General features: G+C 40.7%; 1 protein-coding gene across 1 annotated transcript; it reads left to right on the top strand.

Annotated features, from left to right (window-relative positions):
* The first annotated feature begins 3,106 nt into the window (after positions 1–3,106).
* Positions 3,107–3,826, top strand: LOC148293774 (uncharacterized). The gene has a single exon (XM_088254859.1). It carries the CDS (start codon positions 3,107–3,109, stop codon positions 3,824–3,826), a length of 720 nt encoding a protein of 239 aa, XP_088110985.1.
* The last annotated feature ends 18,833 nt before the right edge of the window (positions 3,827–22,659 follow it).

Raw genomic sequence — 22,659 nt, 5'->3', positions numbered from 1 at the left:
AGAAAATGTCTTCTCCAAGGACTCGTGCCCACAGTGCTTCCTCCTCGGTTCCTCCAGACTACATCACTGGGAGTGGAATCGACGCTCACGCCATGGAAGTTCGAAGCAGACTTCATCCTTTTGTTCAGAAAAAATTGGACGAAAACGTCCTTCACTTGTTTGACAGTACTCTGACTGTGGGACCTCGCTGGTTTGGTCCTGTCCCAGCTGAGATGGCAGAGTTAGTTAAGAAGGATGCCGAAGCACCTCTGTGTTACCAAGGGAACTCTGCCCTATCCTCTTATTCTTGGGTCAGCAAGAATTTAAGCCGTTCATTTCCGTCCAGTGAAGTAAGGAATAGCCCTGTGAAGTGGGCGGACTGGATTGACAAACTTCTTCCCAAGTTTGGAGCTCACTGGAGGCGGGCAGGAATTTATGATGCGATTCTTCTGTCTAAGCAATCCATCAACCGGGATGAGAACCTGCTTGCCGCTGCCCTATGTTTCTGGAATTCTGCCAGCAACACGTTTGATTTCCGTGTGGGTCCAATGGCGCCAACTCTGCTGGACATGGCTCAGATCTTTGGGTTTAGGCCCCATGGGTGACCTGTGAATGCTGTTGGAGACTATCATCGTAGGAGGAACCAGGAGAAACTAGCCAAGCCTTTCACTGTCTCTCCTGCTACTATCAATCAGAACTGCTCCTTTTCCGTTTTTCTGAGGAAATTCAGTGTGGAGAAGGACAAGGATCAGCAGCATATGCTATTCCTTCTGTATTGGTTGAACAGATTTGTGTTCCCCAATCGTTCTTCTGCTGTTCTGCTTGAGTATAGGCATTTGGCAGAAGCTTTACACAACCATACCGACGTTGGACTTGGGCCGTCAGTTCTGGCTCATCTTTTCAAGAACCTGCATACTGCCACAATGGAGAATCCCCTGAATTTATCTGCTCCTGGCTCATTCTGGATGATCCAGGTCTGGTTGCAGGTGTATTTTCCAGAGTTCCGATTTCCTGATCTAGTCCTGCCTGAAAAGCAGGTTCTGGCTCTCCCTCTGATGTCGGCAGAAGTGCCCAAGCGTTCCATTGACGAATACCTGATGTGGTTCAGACACTGTCTTAAGCGCTCCGCGGCTCAATGGCAAGTGGTGATCAGAAGAACCTATCCTTGGTTCCAGCCTGGGCACCGGCTTTTTGAAAAGGAGCCAGAAGACGAGGCTGCCAGGACAGAATACAGGAAGATATTTCTGAGTGTAGCCTTGCTGAGGGATCTGCCTCATGGAGGTGGGAAGCCACCAAGCTATCATCTGGGGGCAGAAGTCTACCATCCCAATTTCTGTGCACGACAACTTGGCTGTCCACAGGTCATTCCATTCAAATACTACCGAAGTTGCAATCGAGCCTCGTCCTGGAGAGATTCAGATAATCTGGAGGTGCACAAGGATGCTCGTTGTGCAGTTAATAAAATCAATAACAATCTGGATGGTCTTTATCCATCCTGGGAGCCGAATTCATCCAGTTCCTCCGATTTTGATGCTTGGTGGAAGGCCAGGTTTCGAGGGATGCCTACTTCGGCTGCTACAGTCAAGGTGCTTTTTGAGGGCTGGGCCTGTGGAAATGTGTTTGGCGAGGCTGAGGCCAGAAAATTCACAGTTAAGACTATTCAAGATGTCAATGATCAGATCATAGAAGGTAAATTCTTCGTTCTGTCTACAATTTCTTGTTCTGTCGTTTATACTTGTCTGACAAATCAATTCTACCTGTATCAGACCCTTCCATGAAGAAAATCATTGGTGAACAGACGGCTCAAGCTGGAGCAATGTTTGGTAAGCTTCGATCTACCCTGTTCCTTTTATTTCCTTATACTGTGTTTTGTTCTGACTTCAAATTTCTTCCTCATATAGTCAGTTCTATCATTGCTGCTGGGGACCTAGAGCCTCCTTCTGGTGAGGAGGATGAAGATCTGGCAGAACAGCCTGCCGTGGCCACTCCAATTGCTGGAAAGAAAAGGAAAGAGAGCACTTTTGCTCAGGGCAGCGTTGCCCAGCCTGAAACTTCTGGTAGGGTCCTTGTGTTTAGGTCCCACTTCCTTTTGACTTGTTCTGCCTTGTTCCTTCTTCTAATCCTTGCTTCTTTTATGCAGCTGAAAGCCCTCCTCCTCCTCCTCCTCGCACCAGGTCTAAAAGACTTAGGAAGAGGCGTGAGATCGATTCTGATGAGACAGAAGAGTTTGCTGCCAATCCGAATGAAGCCTCTGGGACTGATGATGAGTTGAGAGAAGCTTTTAAGGCTGTTGAAAAAGAGGAGCAACAAGAAACGGCAGTGGAAACTCTAAAAAAGAAAGGGAAAGATCTCGACGAAGAGGTGGGGTTGAATTCTGGTCATTTGTAGACATGCTCTTTCTGCTTTTTCTTTTCTAACTCCTGATTTCTGTTTGTCTGTTTAGGAGGAGATCCCGGCTGAGGTGATCGCAGAGAGCATTGCCTTGGCTCAACAACAGCGTGCCATTCCCCGGACAGAGCTGACTAGCTCAGAACTGGCCGCCTTTGAGGACACGGAGGCTGAACATTCTACTGCAGCTCCAGTATTTGAGGAACAGCCAGAGCCTTCTGTTTCAGAGCCAGTGGAGCAGGTAGAAGTTCCTGTAGCCGCTTCAACCAATCAACCTGCATTCGAGCCTGTAGAACAAGCAGAACTCTCTGTCACAGCTCAAGCAGAACAGGCAATGCTAGGGTCTGGGGAGCATATGGAGGCTTTGGCAGAATCGGGACCTGTGGGACGGGTAGAACTTCCGGTTGCGAGCCTGGCAGAACCATCTGCCTCGGGGCCTGTGGAGCAGGTGGAGCTTCCTGCTGCAACCCCAGAATCTGAAGCAGAATTAACTGCTACTATTTCTGAAGCCATGGTAAGTCTTTGTCCTTTTATTTCTGTCCATCCTTCGTGCTTTATCCTGTCCTTGTTTTCTTTTACATCTTATTATTTTTTTTTAGGTGGAAGTGCCCGGCGCCGCAGGAGCCATGGCAGTGGTTATTAGCCCTTTGAAGCCTGTTCTCGCAGCTGTAAGTTTTCACCATGTCATGAATTTTTCTTTTATTTCTCCCTTTTCTAATCCACAGTTTTGGTTTTGCAGATGCCTGTCCAATCCCGTGCTGTTTCAACCATCACAGCCTCCTTTGCTGACCCAGAATTGGCTGAATTCGAGGCTATGGACTTGGACGCCCAACTGGACAGGCTGGAGAAACTCAGTTCTACCCCTAACAAGACCAAATTCAAAGCAGTGGATGAGGCCATGGAGAGGGTGAAGGTCTGGCAATCTACTGAGCTGGAACTGGAGGAAAATAGGGAAGCTGTAGAACAATTGATGAAAGATCTGGACCTGCTGCACCGGCAGAACATGGCTCCTAGGCCAATTCTTGAGATAAGTCTGAACCTGGCCAGAGATGTGCTTAACCTTCACGATCGCTATGAGGATCTCAAGCCTACCTTCGAGACTTCTGAACTCTGCAAGACAACTCATGACGCTAATTTGGCTGATTATGCAAAACAAAAGGCAGAACTGGATCAGATGGTCGCGGGGTACAAAGAGGCCAAGGCTACTGCAGACAGGCTGGAGAAGCAGATTGAGGAGCTTCAAAAGCGGCTGGCAGAACGCAGGGAGGTACAGCGCAAGCTGGGTGCTGGACTGAGCTCCAAGACCAAGGCCACTTTCCTGGTGCAGACCATGGTTTCAGCCTCCAGGCCAGCTTTGGAAGTTGCAGAGGCTTCAATCCACCAGGGAGTACTGCTTCAGAAGGAGCTTTCGATTAAGAAGACGAGTCTGCAGGAAACCCTTAGAAAACTAGGATTTTAACATTCAGATTTTGGAATTGTAATGAACTGGTTGAGTCACCAAAATGACTATTTGAAAATGAAAGTTTATTTATTTTTTGGAATTTCGATTTCTCTTGACAAACTGAAATAAAAGCTTATACTAATACCGAATTAAATCTTAAAACAAGATCAAACAACAGTTTCAAGTTGTTGCCTTTCTATCCCAGGATCTGTCTGCACAGCCTGTGAATCCCACATAGTTGGATAGAATTTCTTTAACCATTTGCCATTGATTGGCGCAGCATGGACTTCTCCATCTCGATCCTGTAGTCTGTACGCCCCTAATCCTAGGACTTGGTTAATTATGAAAGGTCCTTCCCAAGTTGGTGACCATTTTCCATAACCAGCTATATGTGTTCCGAGGGGCAGAACTGCTTTCCAGACTGTTTCTCCTTCTTCAAAACTCTTGTTTTTAACTCTCTTGTTGTATGCTCTTGACACAGCCTGTTTTCCTGCTAAGAGTTTGTTGAGGGTATCAATCCTACTTGCGTCCAACCCTTCCAGTTCTAATAACATGGCTTGGTTATAGTCTTCTCCAACCAATTCGTTTTGATGGGCAATTCTGAGGGATTGGACTGCTATCTCCATAGGCAGAATTGCATCGTGACCATAAGTCAAAGCATATGGAGTCATACCAGTCGCCTCCCTTTTCGAAGTTCTATATGCCCATAAGGTTTCTGACAGCTTCTCATGCCATTGCTTTGGATTTTTCTCAAGCATTTTCCTGATAATATTGATTATCACTTTGTTACTTGATTCTGCCTGTCCGTTGGCTTGAGCATAATAAGGCGTGGATTGGAGTAGCTTAAATTTGAACGCTTCTGCCATGTTCAGCATATCTCCGGATATGAAAGAAGATCCCCTATCGGTAGTGATTGATTCTGGAATACCAAATCTCTGTATGATCTGTTCCTCTATGAAAGTGATGATTTCTTGAGACGTGGTAGACTTAACAGGCTTGGCTTCTACCCATTTGGTAAAATAATCCGTTGCTACAATGATGAAACAATGCTGTTGGCTGCTGGCTGGATAAATCTTGCCAATGAGGTCCATTGCCCATCCTCTGAATGGCCATGGCTTGACTACTGGGTTCATGGGAACCGAAGGAACTTGCTGGATCGGTCCATGTCTTTGACAAGCTTCACATCCCTTGGAGTAGTTAATGCAATCTTTCATCATGGTTGGCCAGAAATAACCATACCTTCTGATTAGCCAACACATTTTCCTTCCACCTTGATGTGCTCCACATATTCCTTCATGAGTTTCTCCCATGACCTTCATGTATTCTTTCTTTCCCAAACATCTTAATAATACTTCATCCTTGCTTTTCCGGACCAAATCTTCATTCCACATAAGATAATTTGAAGCCATGATTCTGACTTTCTTTTCAGAAGGCAGAATTGGATACTGCAAGTAGTTTATGATGGGAGTTCTCCAATCATCTTCAGTGATTATGGCAGAATTGACATCTACCTCCATTCCTCTGGTCAGAACAGATGGCAGACTTTTCTTTCCTACCCTAATAATCCTTTGCACACAATCTTCCGGGATCTGTATTCCTGTAGCTATTTGAGCCAGTTCATTGGCTGCAAAGTTCTCTTCTCTTGGGATGTGTTCCGAAGTGGCTTCCCTGAATTCTGTCAACAGATTCCTAGCTGCTACTAAATAGACAGCTAGAGCAGGGTTCAAACATTTGTATTCTCCAGCAATCTGTTTCAAAACAAGCATAGAATCTCCCAAAATTTCCACAGACTGGACTCCCAGTTCCACCAACATTTCAAGGCCAATGATTAAAGCTTCATATTCAGCTCTGTTGTTGGTGCATTGGAAATCCAACTGGAAAGAATAACAATGTCTGACTCCCAAAGGTTCTTCTAGAACAATTCCTGCTCCGGAAGTTAAGTCAGTTTTTGATCCATCAAAATACAGCTTCCATGGTGTGAGATGAATCGAATAAATGGGTTTGTTAAGGCAAACATGAGCTCTTGTCAATAGATCTACATTTGCTATATCCAAAGAGTCCATATTTTCAATTTCTTCTCCTGGATGATCGGCTAGGAAGTCTGCTACAGCTTGCCCCTTGACAGCTTTCTGAGGGACATATCTGAAAGCAAATTCTGTCAGAGCCAGAGTCCATTTCCCAATTCTGCCTCTTAGCATTGGCCTTGTTAGCATATATTTGATTAGGTCTGTCTTGGCAATGATATAGATGGTAAATGGCAGCATGTAGTGTCTGAGTTTTATAGCAGTGAAATATAAAGCCAGACAAAGCCTTTCGATCACAGAATAATTTCTTTCTACTTCTGTCAAAGTTCTGCTCAGATAGTATACCGCTTGCTCCTTCCCTTCGTTGTTGTCTTGGGCTAACAGACTTCCAATAGATGTTCCTGATGCAGACACATAGAGTTTGAGCGGTCTGCCCTTCTTTGGTGGGGACAGAACTGGTGGATTTGACAGATAGTGTTTGATTTCTTCAAAAGCCTGTTGGTGCTGTTCCTCCCATTTGAAGATCTGTTCCTGTTTTAGCCTTAACAAGGAAGAAAAGGGCTGAATCTTTCCCGCGGAATTGGATATGAATCTTCTTAGGAAGTTAATTTTTCCCAGAAGACTTTGCAGCTCCTTCTTGTTCCGAGGTGGTTGAGCTTCTATGATGGACTTTGCTTTATTTTTATCGACTTCTATTCCTTTTTGATGGACCAAAAAACCCAAGAAGTTTCCTGCCTGCACTCCAAAAATACATTTTTTAGGATTCATTTTCAATTTATGCTGTCTCATTCTTTGGAATGCCTTTCTCAGATCCGACACATGACTTTCAGCTTCCTTGGATTTAATTATCACATCATCTATATATACTTCTAGAGAATGTCCTATCATATCATGGAAAACAGAATTCATTGCTCTTTGATAAGTGGCTCCTGCATTTCGTAAGCCAAAAGGCATCACAGTGTATTCAAAAGCACCTATGTGCCCTGGACACATGAAAGCTGTTTTGTGGATATCTTCTTCTGCTACCATGATCTGGTTATACCCTGCGTTGCCGTCCATGAAAGATAGCATTTGGTTCTGGGCAGCTCCATCTACTAGCATATCTGCCATAGGCATAGGATATTCATCCTTGGGGGATGCTTCATTCAGATTTCTGTAATCCACACAGATCCTAACTGCCCCTGTTTTCCTTTTTAGAACTGGCACAATATTGGCTAGCCAGTCAGTGTAGATGGCCGGCCTGATGAATCCTGCTTTAAGCAGTCTTTCTATCTCTTCTTTGACTTTTAATTCTGTTTCCATGGACATTCTTCTTCTGGCCTGTTTAACTGGAAGGTAGCCTTCTTTGATAGGCAGCTTGTGCTCTACCAGTTTCCTGTCTAATCCTGGCATCTCGTGATAATGCCAAGCAAAACAGTCTTTAAAATCATGTAAAAGTGCGATGATTTCGTTTTTGAGCGGTTCTTCCAATAGTGCACTAATGAAAGTGGGTCTTGGATCCTCTTCTGTCCCTAGATTAATCTCCTGTAATGGATCTTCCACTTCTGGTAAGGAATCATCTAGTGCTGATGGTGCAAAGTCCAATATTTCCTCCTGTAAACTCTCTTCCTGTTCTTTGATGCTCTCATGCGTGAATTCTGCCATATTAATGGCTGGATTCTGCACAATGAGTTTCTTTTCTTCCCAGTATATCAACAATCTTTTTGTAATGGATCGGATTGTTGCAGCTCGATCCTTTTCCTGTTGATTGGGACTAAACATCGGAGTTCTGGAGGTTCAGAACAAAAGGCCTATTCCAGTCTTCTAGAGAACTGGCCAGACCGTCTTCAATGAGCCTTTGGGCCGTGACACCATGAGGGCGGCCGTTCTGGTTGACTCCAAAGAAAGTGAAAGGACCAAGGTCATCGTGATAGTATCTTGCCTCAAAACACATGGCAGAAGGCAGAAATGGCCGTGGATCGGCCTCTACTATCTCCATGTAACCTTCTTCATGCCAAAGAGCTAGCTGCTGATGCAGAGTAGAAGGAACGCAGAGGCTTTGGTGAATCCAGTCTCTTCCGAGCAATGCATTGTAGGTAGTAGAAGTAGTGTCCACCACAAAGAATGCAATTTTCAGCTTTTTGGTCCCAACAATGACATCCACGTCCAAAATTCCATGAGTCTTAGTGATGCCCCCGACAAAGTTGGTGACGGTCAGACGTGTTGGAATTAGATCCTTTTCTGTTCTGCCCATTTTACTTAACAGTCTGTGTGGTAAAAGGTTAATGGCTGCGCCTCCATCTATCATTACCTTGGAAACAGGAATGCCTCCAAAGTTTGCAGTTATGAATAGAGGCCTGAGGTGATTGGCCATTTCCCCGGTTGGTTTGGAGAAACAAAGCTGTTCTGCAACTAGTTTCATGGTGGTTCCGCCTGTTCTGGCAGCAGGCACTTGCTGTTCTGGCGCTCCTTCTATTTCCGTCAGTCTGCACTCGAAGCTTTCTTGCGAGAGTACGTCTCCCTCTAGAGTGCTTCCTTGTCCTTCTGCTGCCCTGAATTTCTCTGATAGGATAAATACCATGTTAATGCCAAGATCACCTTGCAACAAGTTCTCCAATTCTGCCCCAAAAGCTTCGGTTTCTTCATCTAATCCTCCATCGTATTCCATCTCCTCTGTCCATTCTCCTTGTTCTCCTGTTTCGAGGGAACCAGCTTGATCATCTGCAGATGGCTCATAGTCCAACTGTTCCTCCTCGTTTTCTTCTGTCCAGCCTTGTTGTTCTTCTTCTGGAACGGGTTCTGGCCCTTCTTGTACTTGTTGAAGTTTGGGTTGATCGGCGGGAGATGAGGTTGAACAGATGAAGGATTCTGTCTTTATCAGCTTTTGGGACTTATGTTTTGTCTGTTCTGCCTGAGGAATTGTTTCTGGATTTTCTCTTCTCCTGGCAGAATTTGGTTCTGTCAACACCTGCACAGCTTTCCTGTTTCTAAGGAAGGTGGAATATTGCCTCTGAACCCTTCTCTTCTGAGTTCTGGTTAATTCCAAGGTTGGTCTGCCGCTTTTTCCGACGGAATACCATCTTCCCTCTATGATAGTTGCCAAAGGCTTGTCATTTCCTGGCATCCTAATTGGTATCTCCTCCTTAGGTTGTCCTGGCATTCTTTTGTTTTGCTGAACTGGCCTGAGATACGCTGGTGCGACGTTCCAATCCGGTCAAATACGCTGTGTGTGGGCTGTTTCTGCCTGTCCAGAGTAACTTCTAACTCACTTTCACACTTGCATTTACTGCATAGTACTATCCCGGCCGAGATGGTCGCCTTTGGCCTTTGAAAATTCTCCTTTGTAGTTCTCCTGCTTCTACTGGAACTGGCATCTTCCCTCCGTTCTGGCCAATTTAAATTGACCATGTTAACTTGAGGTTGGGGAAACGGATCTGTCGTGACTGAAGGTGGTTTTTCTGCTAGTTTCAATCTTCCTGCAGTTATTCCTTCCTGTATGACATCTCTGAACACGACACAACTGTTAGTAGAGTGATTCCAAGAGTTGTGTCATCTGCAATACTGCCTGCCCTTAAGCTCCTCTGGTTTGGGCAGCTTGTGAGGCGTCTCTATTGCCTTTTGCGCCAACATTTCATCGAACAGAGCATCGACCTTGGTTAGATCGAAAGAGTAAACCTTGTTCTGTGTTGGTTTGTTTGGAACAAATCCTCCTGTAAATGGTGGCGGCTTCTGGTCCTTTGGTGGCTTTGTAAGAGCTTTGCAACTGATAGGATGCTTTAACTTTGCCATTTCTGCCACTGCAACCTCTCTTTCCTCCGAGCCATCTGTGTCTTCTTCTGATTTTACTTCAATCAAATGAATTGAAGAAGAAGGGGACTTGTAGTATGTGCCTTTGGAAGAGTTCCTCTTTTGCTGTTCCTCCCTCAGCAGTTCCTCATATTTGGACGCTTTGTCTGCCAGTTCTGCCAGATCTCTGAACAGCATCCCGTCAAATCTTTTTCTTAATGAAATTTTGAGGGAGGTCTGAGCCATCTGAATGAAATGTCTTTCTTCCATGGGAATTCGGCACTTCATCTTGAGCTTCCTGAATCTGGTTATGAAATCCTGGGCGGGTTCGTCTTCGCTTTGCTTAAGAGCGGCAAGATCACTGATGGTGACTTCTGGCTGGATCCTGAAATAATAGTCATGAAAAATGTTTTCCATTTGCTCCCAGGTTTGAACAGAATTGGCTGGCAAACTGGTATACCAGGTGAAAGCCTGTCCGGAGAGAGAATTCCCAAAAAGCCTTAGCTTTAACAGAGGATTATTCTCTATGGCTATACACTGGACAGAAAACCTGCCTATGTGTTCAACGGACGAAGCATGAGGATCTTCTCCGTTAAATAAGGTGAAGTTTGGTACTTTGAAACCTGCAGGTAAAGGAATCTGATCTATGTAAGCCGGGTACGGCTTTCTGTAGGTGGGCCTTTCTCCTCTCCTGGCCTCTGGCTCCATCATTTCTCTGATCATTCTCTGTAGTGCCCCCATGTCATTCAAAGCATTGACAGGACGTGGATTTCGTCCCTGTTCTGGCTGATCATTATCAAACCTATGCTCTATTCTGTATGGTCGGGGCAGAGCTTCCTCCCTGTGTTCTTCCTCTTCTTCAATCTCCAGATGGTTTCTCCAATTTGCCCCCGGTCTGTTCCTGTCATTGTTGGCAAAAGGGTTAATTCCCCCTCTGCCTCTCCTGCCCCTTGCTAATGGAGGGAATGGATTGGGGTCCATTCTTCTTGGTCTGTAGGGTGGCACGGCTGGCGCCTCAAGCAGAAGTGGCAATGGTTGATCTCGTGGGGCCACAGGTTGTGGTGCAGGCGGTTCTGGCCGATTCTGGGGAACCTGAACTGGTGCAAGACCTTCTGGCCTGGCTGGGGCCTCGTGTTCTTGGGCTAGAAGGGCTCCGCCCCTCTGTCCAGCTTGGATTTCTTCGGGTCCCGGTACTCCAGCTATCTGTGCAATAAGAGGATTCTCTTGATATGGCCATGCCAGTCCTGGTGGAGGACCGTAGGGAAGGTCCAACTGTTGCACTACGGCGTCAGGATTTGGAATCCTGGCCATAGCAGCCTCGCGGTCTTTCCTGAACTGCCTGTTAACTTGCCACTGCATCATGGCTGTTATGTTGTTCAAAGACTCCTGACTCCTTTGTGTTGTGGCCTCTTGTCGGAACACGGCTTCCTGTATTTGGTTCAGCCTCCTGGAACCAGTTCTGGAACGTCTGCTTCCTGTACTGCCATGAGCTGATTGTCTAGCGTCGCTTTCTTCCGAGTCTGGTCCTTCTTGGAAAGCTGCTTGGTCTCGTTCCATCGTGTGATATGGGTTCTGGCTAGAACTTCCAATATACATATACTTTCAAAATACTGCAGGGTGTATATACTGAGAAGTCCCACTGGGCGTGCCAAATTGTTCACCCGTTTTAATTTACTTCCTGAGATGACAGGGCAAAGTTCCCCATTAATTCAAAGACCATGTTTTGGTCAGTGAATTAACTTTCTTTATGTGTTGAGCGTGCCACTGTTAGCAATTTTTCAACCCTAACAGACTTATGGTAAAATAACTTGCGCCCCAAGTTATTAACTTTTACCAAACGATTGTGAATTTGGGTGAGGAATATCTCCCAAGTAAGTTCTTTTCTATGCCTTAGACTGGTAAGGACTTTTACAATTTATCTCAGTATAAAAACCGGCAGTTCTGGCCAGAATGAAAGATGACAGATTGAACCAATTTCAGGCAGAACTCCCTTTTACAAGACTCAAAAAGGGAAAAACTGACTATACAAGGACAAGAAGAGGGCTGTGCTTCCATTTCTGTCTGGATAGTTGCCTCTGTTCTGGGCTGGACTGGGTACGCCTGTGCTGGACTGGACTTTTAACAACTTCAACTGCTAGGCTTCAGCTGCAAATCGATACCAAAGCTTGAGTTTGGCAGAGCTTTAATCTATTTCGAACCCTGGAAGGCTTTTGGATGGGCAGAACTGGGACTTCTCCAGTCTAAAAGGGGCAGAAGTGGCTGGACTCGAGCTGGAAATGGGCTGTAATACCTGTGCTGCTTAGTCAGGGCTCTTCACAAATTTGTTGAGTTTTTCATATTTGAGGAAACTCGAAACTCTGCTTAGTTTGGCTTTTACTGAACCAAATTTGTAACGAGAGAAACCTCATTATTGCTGACTAGCGAACTGGGATTCGAACCAGAGGTAGCGATTTAAACTTTATCTTTGCTGGGAGAAGACAGGATGATTCTGCAAGCTTGTTGGCAAGCTTTTGAATATTTCAGGCTCGAAGTCTGTTGGAACTTGTTTAGGATTTTTGTGATCAAGTGATCATTTTGAGTGTTTGTCTTTTGACTGAGTTTTGGTTGGTTGGTTGATTGATTGTCCTTTGCTCTATTCACCCTCTCTTGTATATATAGGAAGTGTTCCTCCGAGAATGGGCGGCAAGTAATCAAAAGATCTTTTAATTTTTAAAATGAAATAAACAGGGGTTCTATCCATTTTCTGGCGAGTAAGCACTCAACGATTAGTTCCTGAGGTGACTACTTCTGTATTTTTGATGGAGTGCCCTGCCTGTTCTTCCATTCCACCTGCTTCTGCAAAAGGTCTGGAGTTTTGGAGATGGCTGGCTCTCAGCTTTTGGACAGTTTCATGTTTCCTGCTTATCTCTCTTTTTATAAAAACAGAGTCTGCTTATCCTCGAAAATGGTATTCCTCCAAAATATCAGAATATCTTTTAGATAAACTAAGCGGGTTCTAATCTTCTGGCAGCAAGCTACTTTAGATTTTTTCTTCTTTTATACCTGCTCCTGTTCTATTCTCAGTTTTCAGCCGAAATTATTGACTCCTCCAAGTCAGGGATCACGTGGGACTGTTCCGTTTTGAAGGCCAGCTTGAGTCTAGTTTGCTTTTTAGCCTAATTTTGGATTTCTTCGAGGCCCAAGTTTTTTCTGATTCCTATTGTTCCCAAGCCTTTTAATGTTTTGGGCCGTGTTTTTGGCCCGTCCATTCATTTAATAGGCTGGGTCGTGCTGATGGGCTTGAGGTCATCTGATACAAGCGGCCTAGGAGATGGTGTGGGCTTTTGTCTTCGGCGTGCTAAATTTGGGCCCAAACAGGTGATAACTCGAATTTGTAGTATCGTGTGTAAAGTTCCACAATAGTAAGGGCATGTTTGGTATCCTACTTAGATTCAATTTTATAAACTCAAAAACAAATTTGCTCCAAAAACTTGTTTGGTAAGCCCATTTTTAAAAACCCAAACCCAAAAAAAAAAAAATTTCAAAAACACATCTATTATTTAAAACAAAAAAAGTGAGGTTTTATAGTTTTTTTTTCTCCCTTTCTTCCCTTTTTGTCTCTCTCCTCCCTCTCCATCGCCCTCTGTCTCTTTCCTCCCTCTCCATCACCATCTCTCTCTCTCTCTCTCTCTCTCTCTCTCTCTCTCTCTCTCTCTCTCTCTCTCTTGGGTTTGTCTTTGCGAAACAATAACCACCAAAACCACCGAAGTGTTGAAGTTGTTAGGCAATACCAAAATTGATTGGGTTTATGCCTCACCTCTCACCTCTTTTTCCTTTTCTTTTGTTAATTTCAATTTAGGGACTAGGGTTTCTGATTTTTTGTAGATCTTAAAAATAGTTTGGAGTTCAATACCAAACAAGTTTTTAGATCTCAAAATCACTATTTGAAAACTCATGTTTAAAAAAAAAAATCATAGCTTTTTAGTTTTCATTTTTGAGTAGGACACCAAACAGGGCCTAAAGTACTGGGTAGATCTAAGTTATATTAGCGATCGTGTTCTTTAGTTGAGGGATCCTTCAAATAAGTTTTTTTATTTTTTTATCAATCCCTCAAATAAGCTTAGTTCTCTCAAATAACTTATTGGAGAGACACCTTTGTAGGGTCCATCGTGCATTGTATTTCAATGATCCAAATGTCTAGGTTTAAGATATTACCTCAAAGATCATCTAAGCAAAAAATCACTTAAATCCAAAACCATTTGACCACTCAATTAAATGGTTGTTGTTATAGTATTTTCTTTTTTGAGAAAAGATTATATTTGCATTAATCGCATAAGAACCAGTACATGGGAATAAACTAGCATGATAAAAAGTGGCCTTATTAAAACCTTCCTAGAGAAAACAAATCATCGGGGGAGGAAAGAGTACCACCCATGCTATTGACTAAATAGAAGAGTCAAACAACTTATGCGAAAACAGACAAACGTAGAACCCAACCATCCCAACACTACGCTTATACTGTCAAAGTATGCCTCCTATAATTTAGAGAACGCATCATAATTTCGTACATAGACAAAATATACTATGGAGATGAACACAGATCTCTCCAACCACCAACCACCAACCAAAAAGCCATTGAAGCACATCCCATCACTACACAAATAATGTGAAAGAAAGGCCACCTACGATCTAAAGAAGCATCATAGTTCTTCGTACAGAGGCAAAACACAATGTTTGTGTATTTTGTTGGTTCCAACTAAATGCCTTAATAATTTTTTATTTGCCTATTTTTTGTAATGAGGATATCTAAATGGAGACTTGAAAAATAGACAGCATGGATTGTTAAAAAAAATAATAATAATCGTAGGGGACTCTAAAGGGTGTCTCTCAATAGAAGGAGACTATACATATGTACACACACAACTAGTCCTTTTATGATACATCCCTATGTAGCAGCCGGTTTCCTAGGTCTTGACGAGGACCCATTTTGCCCTTACAAATTATTTTCTAGTCTAGCATTTTTATTTCCAATATTGAAAGGATCTCAAGTTTGAATCATCTTCACCTAAGTTTTTAAAGAATTGCCTGCATTTGTTTTCCATATATTTGAAATCCATGATCAATTAAGTTTTCCATTCTAATTCGGAGGGATCAAGAAGAACTCCAAAATATGGGGTAAAGCATAAAATAGAAAGAAAAAAAATGTATTTTCATACGGGTTTGTTGTTTGAGTTTTTTTGTTTTTGGAAATGACTGGTTTTTATGAAGATATATGCTTTCTGCCCAATTAGAGGTTCTGGTTTGATTAAAGTTTTAAAATTTGAGAAAACTAGCAATGCATAAAATTTCAAGGAAAAAAGAATGTCTTTAGACACAACAAGATTGAGGGGGTCAAAGACAACAATTCAAGATGAAATTGCTGAAGTAGAAGGAAAACTTAGCATTCCTCTTTTGATAACTTAAAAATTCTGCTCCAACCAACTAACAAACTTAATAAAAGGTAGAAGGTGACACCACAATAGGACTTCTAACTTTTTGTTATCTATTCTCATCAACCCAAATAAGTTCATATGCAACTTTGTTGTGCTCACTCCCCTTAGATTCTCAAGGTTACATTGTATGATAGCTTCTCATTTTCTCTTCTAAACATTAAAACTAGGCTTAATTATCAATGTGCCCACTATGCTTGACTTTCGCTTCCCCCTTTCCTAAATTCCATCAATTTGGTCAGTAAAATCATTAATTTGCTAACGTGGCATGGGCATTTTCATAATTTTATATATTTAAATATTTAAATTTAAAATTACATATAAAAATTAGTTTTAATTGTAAAAAAAAAATTAACCAAAAACTTACCCAAGAAAAAATAAAACCAATATCCCATCCTCCTCATCCTCTCTCTCCCAAACCACCCCACAACAGCTACCTTTCCCCCCTCACGTTTGTTTTTTCTTCCTTAGGCTTGTTGCTTGATCTATGTTTCTCTTCAATCCTAAGGGAGTTTAATACTTGGGTTAAGGTTAAATCTCCTTGTTTGTGCCTAAGGGTTTTTGCAAAGTTTTTACTAAGTTGGGGGTAATTTATCAATGAGACAAGAAACTTTAAACTATTGACTAAACTTTGTACCCTTAAGTTCTATTTTTCTTTAAAAATCTTGGTACTCATGAATTTGTTCACACAGTTTTATTCCCAACCATCATATAGTTATAAAAGTTTGAGATTGTAAAACGATCTATTCCCGCATCTTCTAAACCATATTCAGCTTCTAATTCATCCCACAAAGTTTTTTCATTTTTTGTATCTTGATAAACATCATAGAGATCATCAAAGAGAGCACTAAGGATTCTGTTACGACAATGATATTCTAATTCGTCTTTTGTCATCTTCTCCTTAGTTTTAGAAGTGGTTTCAATAGTTTTATTAGGTGTAGTTTGATATTCTAAGGCAAAAACTAACCCTAAAACTGTTAACCAATATTTAAGTTGTCTTTGCCACCTCTTAAAATTTGTCCCATTAAATTTTCCAGGTTTAACACTATTGGTCTCTATACTATCCATCTCATTTCTAATAAACAATAATGAAGCAACAAAATATGAAATTTAAATGTAAGAAGTTGAAATTTAATAATAATCAAACAATAAATTAGAAAAATACCAAATTAACTTTATTATTAGAATTTAGATATTTGTTTTTTAAAACAAAAGTGCAGACCAAAAGCAATAGTATAACATTGTTTTATAAAAGTTTGGTTAAACGTTGGAATAGTAACTTTCTTAAGCTTTTGAATAGTGATATTGTTTAAAGCTTTCTGGTGTATTTAATTTGTTCACTTAAAGCTTTAAAGATTTGTATAATATTTGTGTACTTTATTAAGCTTGTAATCTATGTGATATTTGTTTGTAAAGATTTGTGTAAAGTTGGACTTTATTCGATCCTGCGTGATTGTTAGTAGAGGCGCACCAGATCGTCTTAATTGTGATGTTAGACCGCTCCGTAAATGTAATCGCCCTTTGTGGCTAATGGTTTTTTTTGCTGAATTATGAATGCAATCCTAGAATTTCTCAAAAAAAAAAAAAAAAAAAACGTGTAGCTGACTCTTTTTTCTTTTTCTTTTTTTTTCTAAATTTAAAAAAAAAAAAAAAAAAACTGTGTAGACAAACGTTAAGATCTATTGTTATTTTTTTTTTTTAATTTAAAATTTCCTTAGCTTTGGACTTTAATGCTTCAGTTTTGAAAATCGTGTTGACAAGCAATAATAGGAAAAAAAACCCGCCAACTAATGAAGACATACATTATTTATTTGGAGAAATTTTTCCTTTTTTATTTATAACAAAAATCCAACTATGTATTTAATTAGGCTGTTACATTAAAACAAATACGCTGAATTTGCTTTGAGTAGTAAGATTAAAAGAGACGTTATATTAGTTTAGCGAAAATCAAAGGTGTACTCAACTTTTGTTTTTGGTTTTTTTTTTTTATTATTTTTATTTGAATTTTATAAGAAGGAAAATAAATGAAACTTATAGCAACAACAAATACGATAAGAATAATTTTAACATGCAAAAGGCTTTAGACTGTTATTAAAAATTGTGGTTTTTTAATTATTATTTTTATTTATAAAATTCTTATTCAAACCCTTTAAATATAAATAATATATAAGACGTTGTCCTAAAGCCTTTGTAGCCTCCTTAGCTACGTATAGGTAATGACGGTCTACCAGACTCCAAGATATGACCCCAATACGCAGGCTTAAGGTCCGATATGAGCACATTCACAGTAAAAAAGAAATCTCCAACCCACAAAACCGCTGCCCAAAAATAATATGAAAAGTAGGGAATATATGAAAGTAAGAGAATAGAGAAATCTGATTGTGGTGTGTTCAAATGTGAAAGAGGAGTGGCCTTTTATAGGCATCCAATACTTGTAACCTCCAAACACATTAGGGGATGTTCCTGAAAGTATATAGTAGTCATTATACAAAGACAAATTTGATGTCCAAATTTGGATGCAACTTTAAGGAATGTTGCCATTGAGATCTTTCAGTAGGTGGAGGTGAATCCGTAAGATAAGCGAATAATCAGTAAGCATTTAGGCACAAGTGTGGTATGACCGAAAAGTCTTTAATGCTTATGTCAGCTGACTATGGAGTCTAGAGAAATTTTTGCAGAGTAGGGGAATACTCGAGAATTCGTTACTTGGGGTGGGTATGAGGGCGATGTTCGGTTCATTTTTAGACATGATTTATCATGTTATTCACCTAATATTTTGAGTTAGTTCTTGAAATTTTATAGCTTTTTACTTCCTTTTTGTGTTTTCATAAGTTTTACCTTGGTTAGAATGAAAATGAGCTAAAAGTGCATTACTGGTTATAAATTCTGATTTTGTTCATTTTCGTAGGTCGACTTCTTGGCCTTGGATCAGCATGCTCTGGTTCTCGGATGAGGTAAAGATCTCCATGAAACTTGTTCCAATAGATGTTAACTACAACATATCCAAATTTGAGCTCCATTGGACAAGTATAGCCTATCCAACTGATCCTACATGTTACGGCAGCTCTAGAGAATTGTCTTGCTCCAGTTTTTACCTCCATAAGTGTCATCTTGATTCTTCTTGTTACCATAACACTTGGTAACAAGAAATTACTTTGGTTAAGAGATATTTTCTGAAACAAAGAGCATCTTGGTGAAGACAAGAACAAAAGAACCCATCATGGCAAGGAGACAAGGCAAAAGGCTTTGGCAAAAGAATGAGTTTTATATTAAAAGTAAAAGCTGGAAAGGGGGAGAGAAGGGAGCAAAGAAGGAGGCAGCCATTGGAATCTGAATTCAATTCCATCATTCTACAACTTTGCAGAGATTTTTGGGAGCTTAGAGCCAGGGAGCTCAAGGAGGAAGACAAGGGCAACAAAGCAAGAAGTGGAAGAGATTTCCACCATTGAAGACCTTGAGCTCCCACCATTTTCACAAAATCTGTAAACTCTTTCTAATTTTGTTTTGAGTTTGTATTTGAAATAAGTATGAGGAACTAAACTCCATAGCTAGGGCTTAGGTTGAAGCCCTAAACATGATTACTCTATTGTTTTGATGCTTGAGTGTATGAATTTCTAGATTTTGTTGATGAATTTCAATTCACTATTTTAATCTATCCTTGTTGTTTCATTTTATCTTGTTTTGTTTTTGTTTCTTTTTCTTACAGGAACATCCGATGAGTCACCTCCACCATCACCAATGGCGGCTGCAGCTGAAATTGTGGTAGTTACTATGCAAGAATATTTCAATGAATTTGTGATGGAGGAATCAACTGCATTTGGCTCATTTGAGAATGATTTGCCTATGAATGAATATTTCCTACAAACATACAATCCGGAGTGGAGAAATCATTCGAACTTCTGGTGGACCAACAATCCAAATTTTCAACAAGGGCCATATCAACCATATCAAGGCCAACATAATACTTGTCCACCTCATGATCAATCTCAACATTACAATCCACCACCACTTAGCCAATCTCACCAACAACCTACAGGACAATCTTTGGAAGAACTTGTTGCTTCTATGGCTAGAACCGTAGATTCTATGGTTAGAACCACAAATACTTTCATGAAGGAGACAAAAGCAGACAATGCCATAGCCAACCTAGAAAATCATGTAGGGCAAATTGCCATAGCTTTGAGTCAAAAGGAACCTGGGATGATGCCTAGCCAAATAGTGATTAATCCAATTGGGCGTGAGCATGTTCAAGCAATTACCTTGAGAATTGGTAAGATAATTGGTGAAATTGATGATTCTGAAAATTTGATTCAAAATGATGATGAGCTGCAGGTTGAGCAAGTGACTAGGCCTAAGGAAAAGGATGAAATCAAAGAGGAGGAAGATAAACAAGCAGCTTCTTCATCCGAGTGGATCCCAAGGCACGAAATTGCTAGAAGGGCAAGGAAGGAGAAGGTATGTCATGAACCTACTGATGAAGATATCTTACGTGCTCCTTTTCCTCACAGGTTAATGTGTTCCAAGAAAAATCAACATGCCAAAGACATATTGGAAACTTTCAGGAAGGTGCAAGTCAACATTCCTCTCTTGGAGGATTCAAAGTTCTTGAAGGATCTTTGTACCAACAAGAGTGACTTCAAAGATGATGAAACAGTTGCACTAACGGAAGAGGTTTCTGCTCTTTTGCAAAGGAAGCTCCCTCCTAAGTTACAAGATCCAGGAAGTTTTACAATTCCTTGTATAATTGGTGATAAATTGTTTGAGAAAGCTTTAATTGATTAAGGTGCTTCAATTAATCTAATGCCTTATTCTGCTTTTCAAGTACTAGAGGAAGATAAGCTCAACATCCATGTTCCAAGCACCAATCACATGTTCAATCCTGAATAATCCTGAATATGTTTCTACTCAAGTGAGAAGGCTACCTAATCCTGAATATGTGCCTCCTCCATCTAATCCACGTATTGAAGAGCGCTTAAAATTACTTTTGAAATCTACTCATGTGCGTAAAAAGAAAAGAATACGAAAGGGGTTGATTAGATGGCAAAGAGATTTGAAGAAGCTTCATGTTCGGCACAATGAGGCGATTAAGCCAAAACCCCCCAAGTGACCAAAGTATGTTGGAAGTCCGGCAAAAGACTTTAAACTTAGCGCTTCTTGGGAGGCAACCCAAGGTGAAGAGAAGAAGTTTGTTGTCGTCCTAATCGCTTCAAAGTGGAGTTTCTCTAGACTCAAACTTACTTTTATTTTATTTTATTTATTTATTTATTTTCTTTTTGAGTTAGGGTTTCAATCTCCAACCAAGGTAATTTCGAATTTCTTGTTGTTTCTCTTTGTTTTTCTTACTCTTTTGCTTTCGTTTACTTGTTTGTGTTTATAATTTGTTGTTAAGTTTGGGAAGTAGATTGCTTCATGATTGTGCACTCAGAAATTTGGCTTAAATGCTTATTTCATTCCATAACATGTGATTATAAACATAAGTTTGAAAATGCATACATAGATTTTTAGATCACATGTTTCTTTTTGCATTTTGAGCCACTTGAGTCATCATGCTAATTGCCTCTATTTTCTCTTGCTTGTAGAACCTGCAATAGCTCTACATGGTCTTCATTTCTCTTTTGCAGCATTTCTACATGCTGGTTGGCACAGTAGAGCCACTTCTGCAAGTCTGCCACTTGAGCTTTCAAGGCAGCCACCTCCTCACTCAGCGCTGCACACTCTCGCGTCCTCGCTAGTAATCGCATACCCAAATTTGTAGCTGAGACTGCGTGGAGCACAGTTAAATTGTGGGACTCCTCCACTGCTACCTTGTCAGACCTCTGTGCCACATGCAGATGATCTGCCGGTGTGAGTCTGCTGACAGTCATGCCTTCTGGCAGTACTACTCTACACGGCACTGCCTCAGCGAAGTTTGAGGCCGAGTCATGGTGATAAGAGGAATTTGGGAAGATAGGGTTTGGAGGAGCCCTTATCTGGGCATTCGGTGGTGCAAGGGATAACTCAAGATTGAGATCATCGATCTGAGTGGATGAGGTTGCCATTGCTTTTCTTGATTATCTAATGATCTTATCTGAGTTTTCAGGAAGAAAAGCAGGGTACTCCTCAATTCAACTGAGAAGTGGTTTAAATAGACATCTGTTGATGAGGGAGCCGAAAACACTTTGGATATCCAGAGCATCGTCTTGCCGTTCATGTCCATTTAAGGGGAAGCATTTCTACTTTCACTTTACTTTCTTTTCCTCCCTATTTTCTGGTGCATTGTGGTTTGCATTTCTTTTCCAGTTGTCGTCTTTCTTTCGTTTTAAGTTTGGGAAGTTTGTTTACTTTGTCTTTGTCTTTGTCTTTTGCAACTTTCTTTTCTTTTATTTCCGAGTGAAAAAAAATATATATACAAGGAAAGGGCGAAACAAACAGGCACACCAATAATACATTAGAATCACTTTTTCACAGTGCTCGGTGTCTCGGCCATAGGAGCTTTGAGTTTGGCGCCTTGGCTGTCCTCTTCTGGGTTTTCACGCACAGCCTCTTGGGGCTCATCACTCAAGCTCCCAAAGATCGCACAGCCTCTTGGGGCTCATCACCATGACTTAATGCTATAAAACAATATTCTTTTAAGTAAAATTTCAAGATGAATTAGCATGCAATCAATCACAAATCAAATTCATCAAACTTTGAATTTTACTAGTACTTTAAGTATGAAAATAAGCTCCTTACGTGTCCCACATGTTCATTGCCATCATTTTCTTGGTATAAATCTTCAACATTTTCATTGTCATTATTCCTATATGTCCAAGGTCATGTTGGTTTCATTGTCCCTCCATAGTGGGACCCCTTTTGCGCTTCTCAATAATTAGTTAAGTTAAATAACTTTTTGATCACTAGTTTTTATATGAAAATTCAATTTGGTCATTGAGAAAAAAATTTAGCCAAATTGGTCAATGTATTTCCCAAAGTTTACAATTTATAGACATTCCATTATCTTCCATTAAGTATAGTTTTTTTTTTTTTTTTTAATAAAAGTTTTCAAGGGAGCACGTTCAATTTTCTTCCGCTATTATTTTCTATGCAATCAAATTTCTATACTTTGGTGCTTTATATTGAAGCATGAATGGATTGAGTGAGAATCGTATTCCAACTTCAGATGACAAGGAAATGTAATCTATAAGAAAACAAAGATGGAAGAAAGAGATGAAAGGGAGAAGAGAAGGATAATTGCCACAGCCAAGTTGGTCTGTTCATTCTATTAGTAGCTGTATATATAATAGTACATGGGTTAGACTTTCTCAAGTCTATTTACAAAAACTAAGTGATTTAAGGTAAGTACAATCAATCCCATAATTTACAAATTAACTAATAAATCAATTTCAAGTGATATCATGATGATGCTGTGATGAGGAATTGTCAATTGCACTATTATTGGGTTTGGCTGATTTCATGGTGTTGCCATATTGAAGAGAATCTGCTGGGGCAGTATTCTCTTTACTCCCCTTCAAGCGTAACGAAGCAACGCGAAGATTGAGCTTGGATTTAAGAACTAAGAATCGATCATGACTAAGGCCTTTGGTGAATATGCCAACAATCTGATGAGAGGAAGGAA

Source organism: Prunus avium, chromosome 6 (assembly GCF_965620075.1).
Source record: "Prunus avium chromosome 6, drPruAviu1.hap1.1, whole genome shotgun sequence".
Lineage (NCBI taxonomy): Eukaryota > Viridiplantae > Streptophyta > Magnoliopsida > Rosales > Rosaceae > Prunus > Prunus avium.
This window is presented reverse-complemented; position numbering and strand designations above follow the sequence as displayed.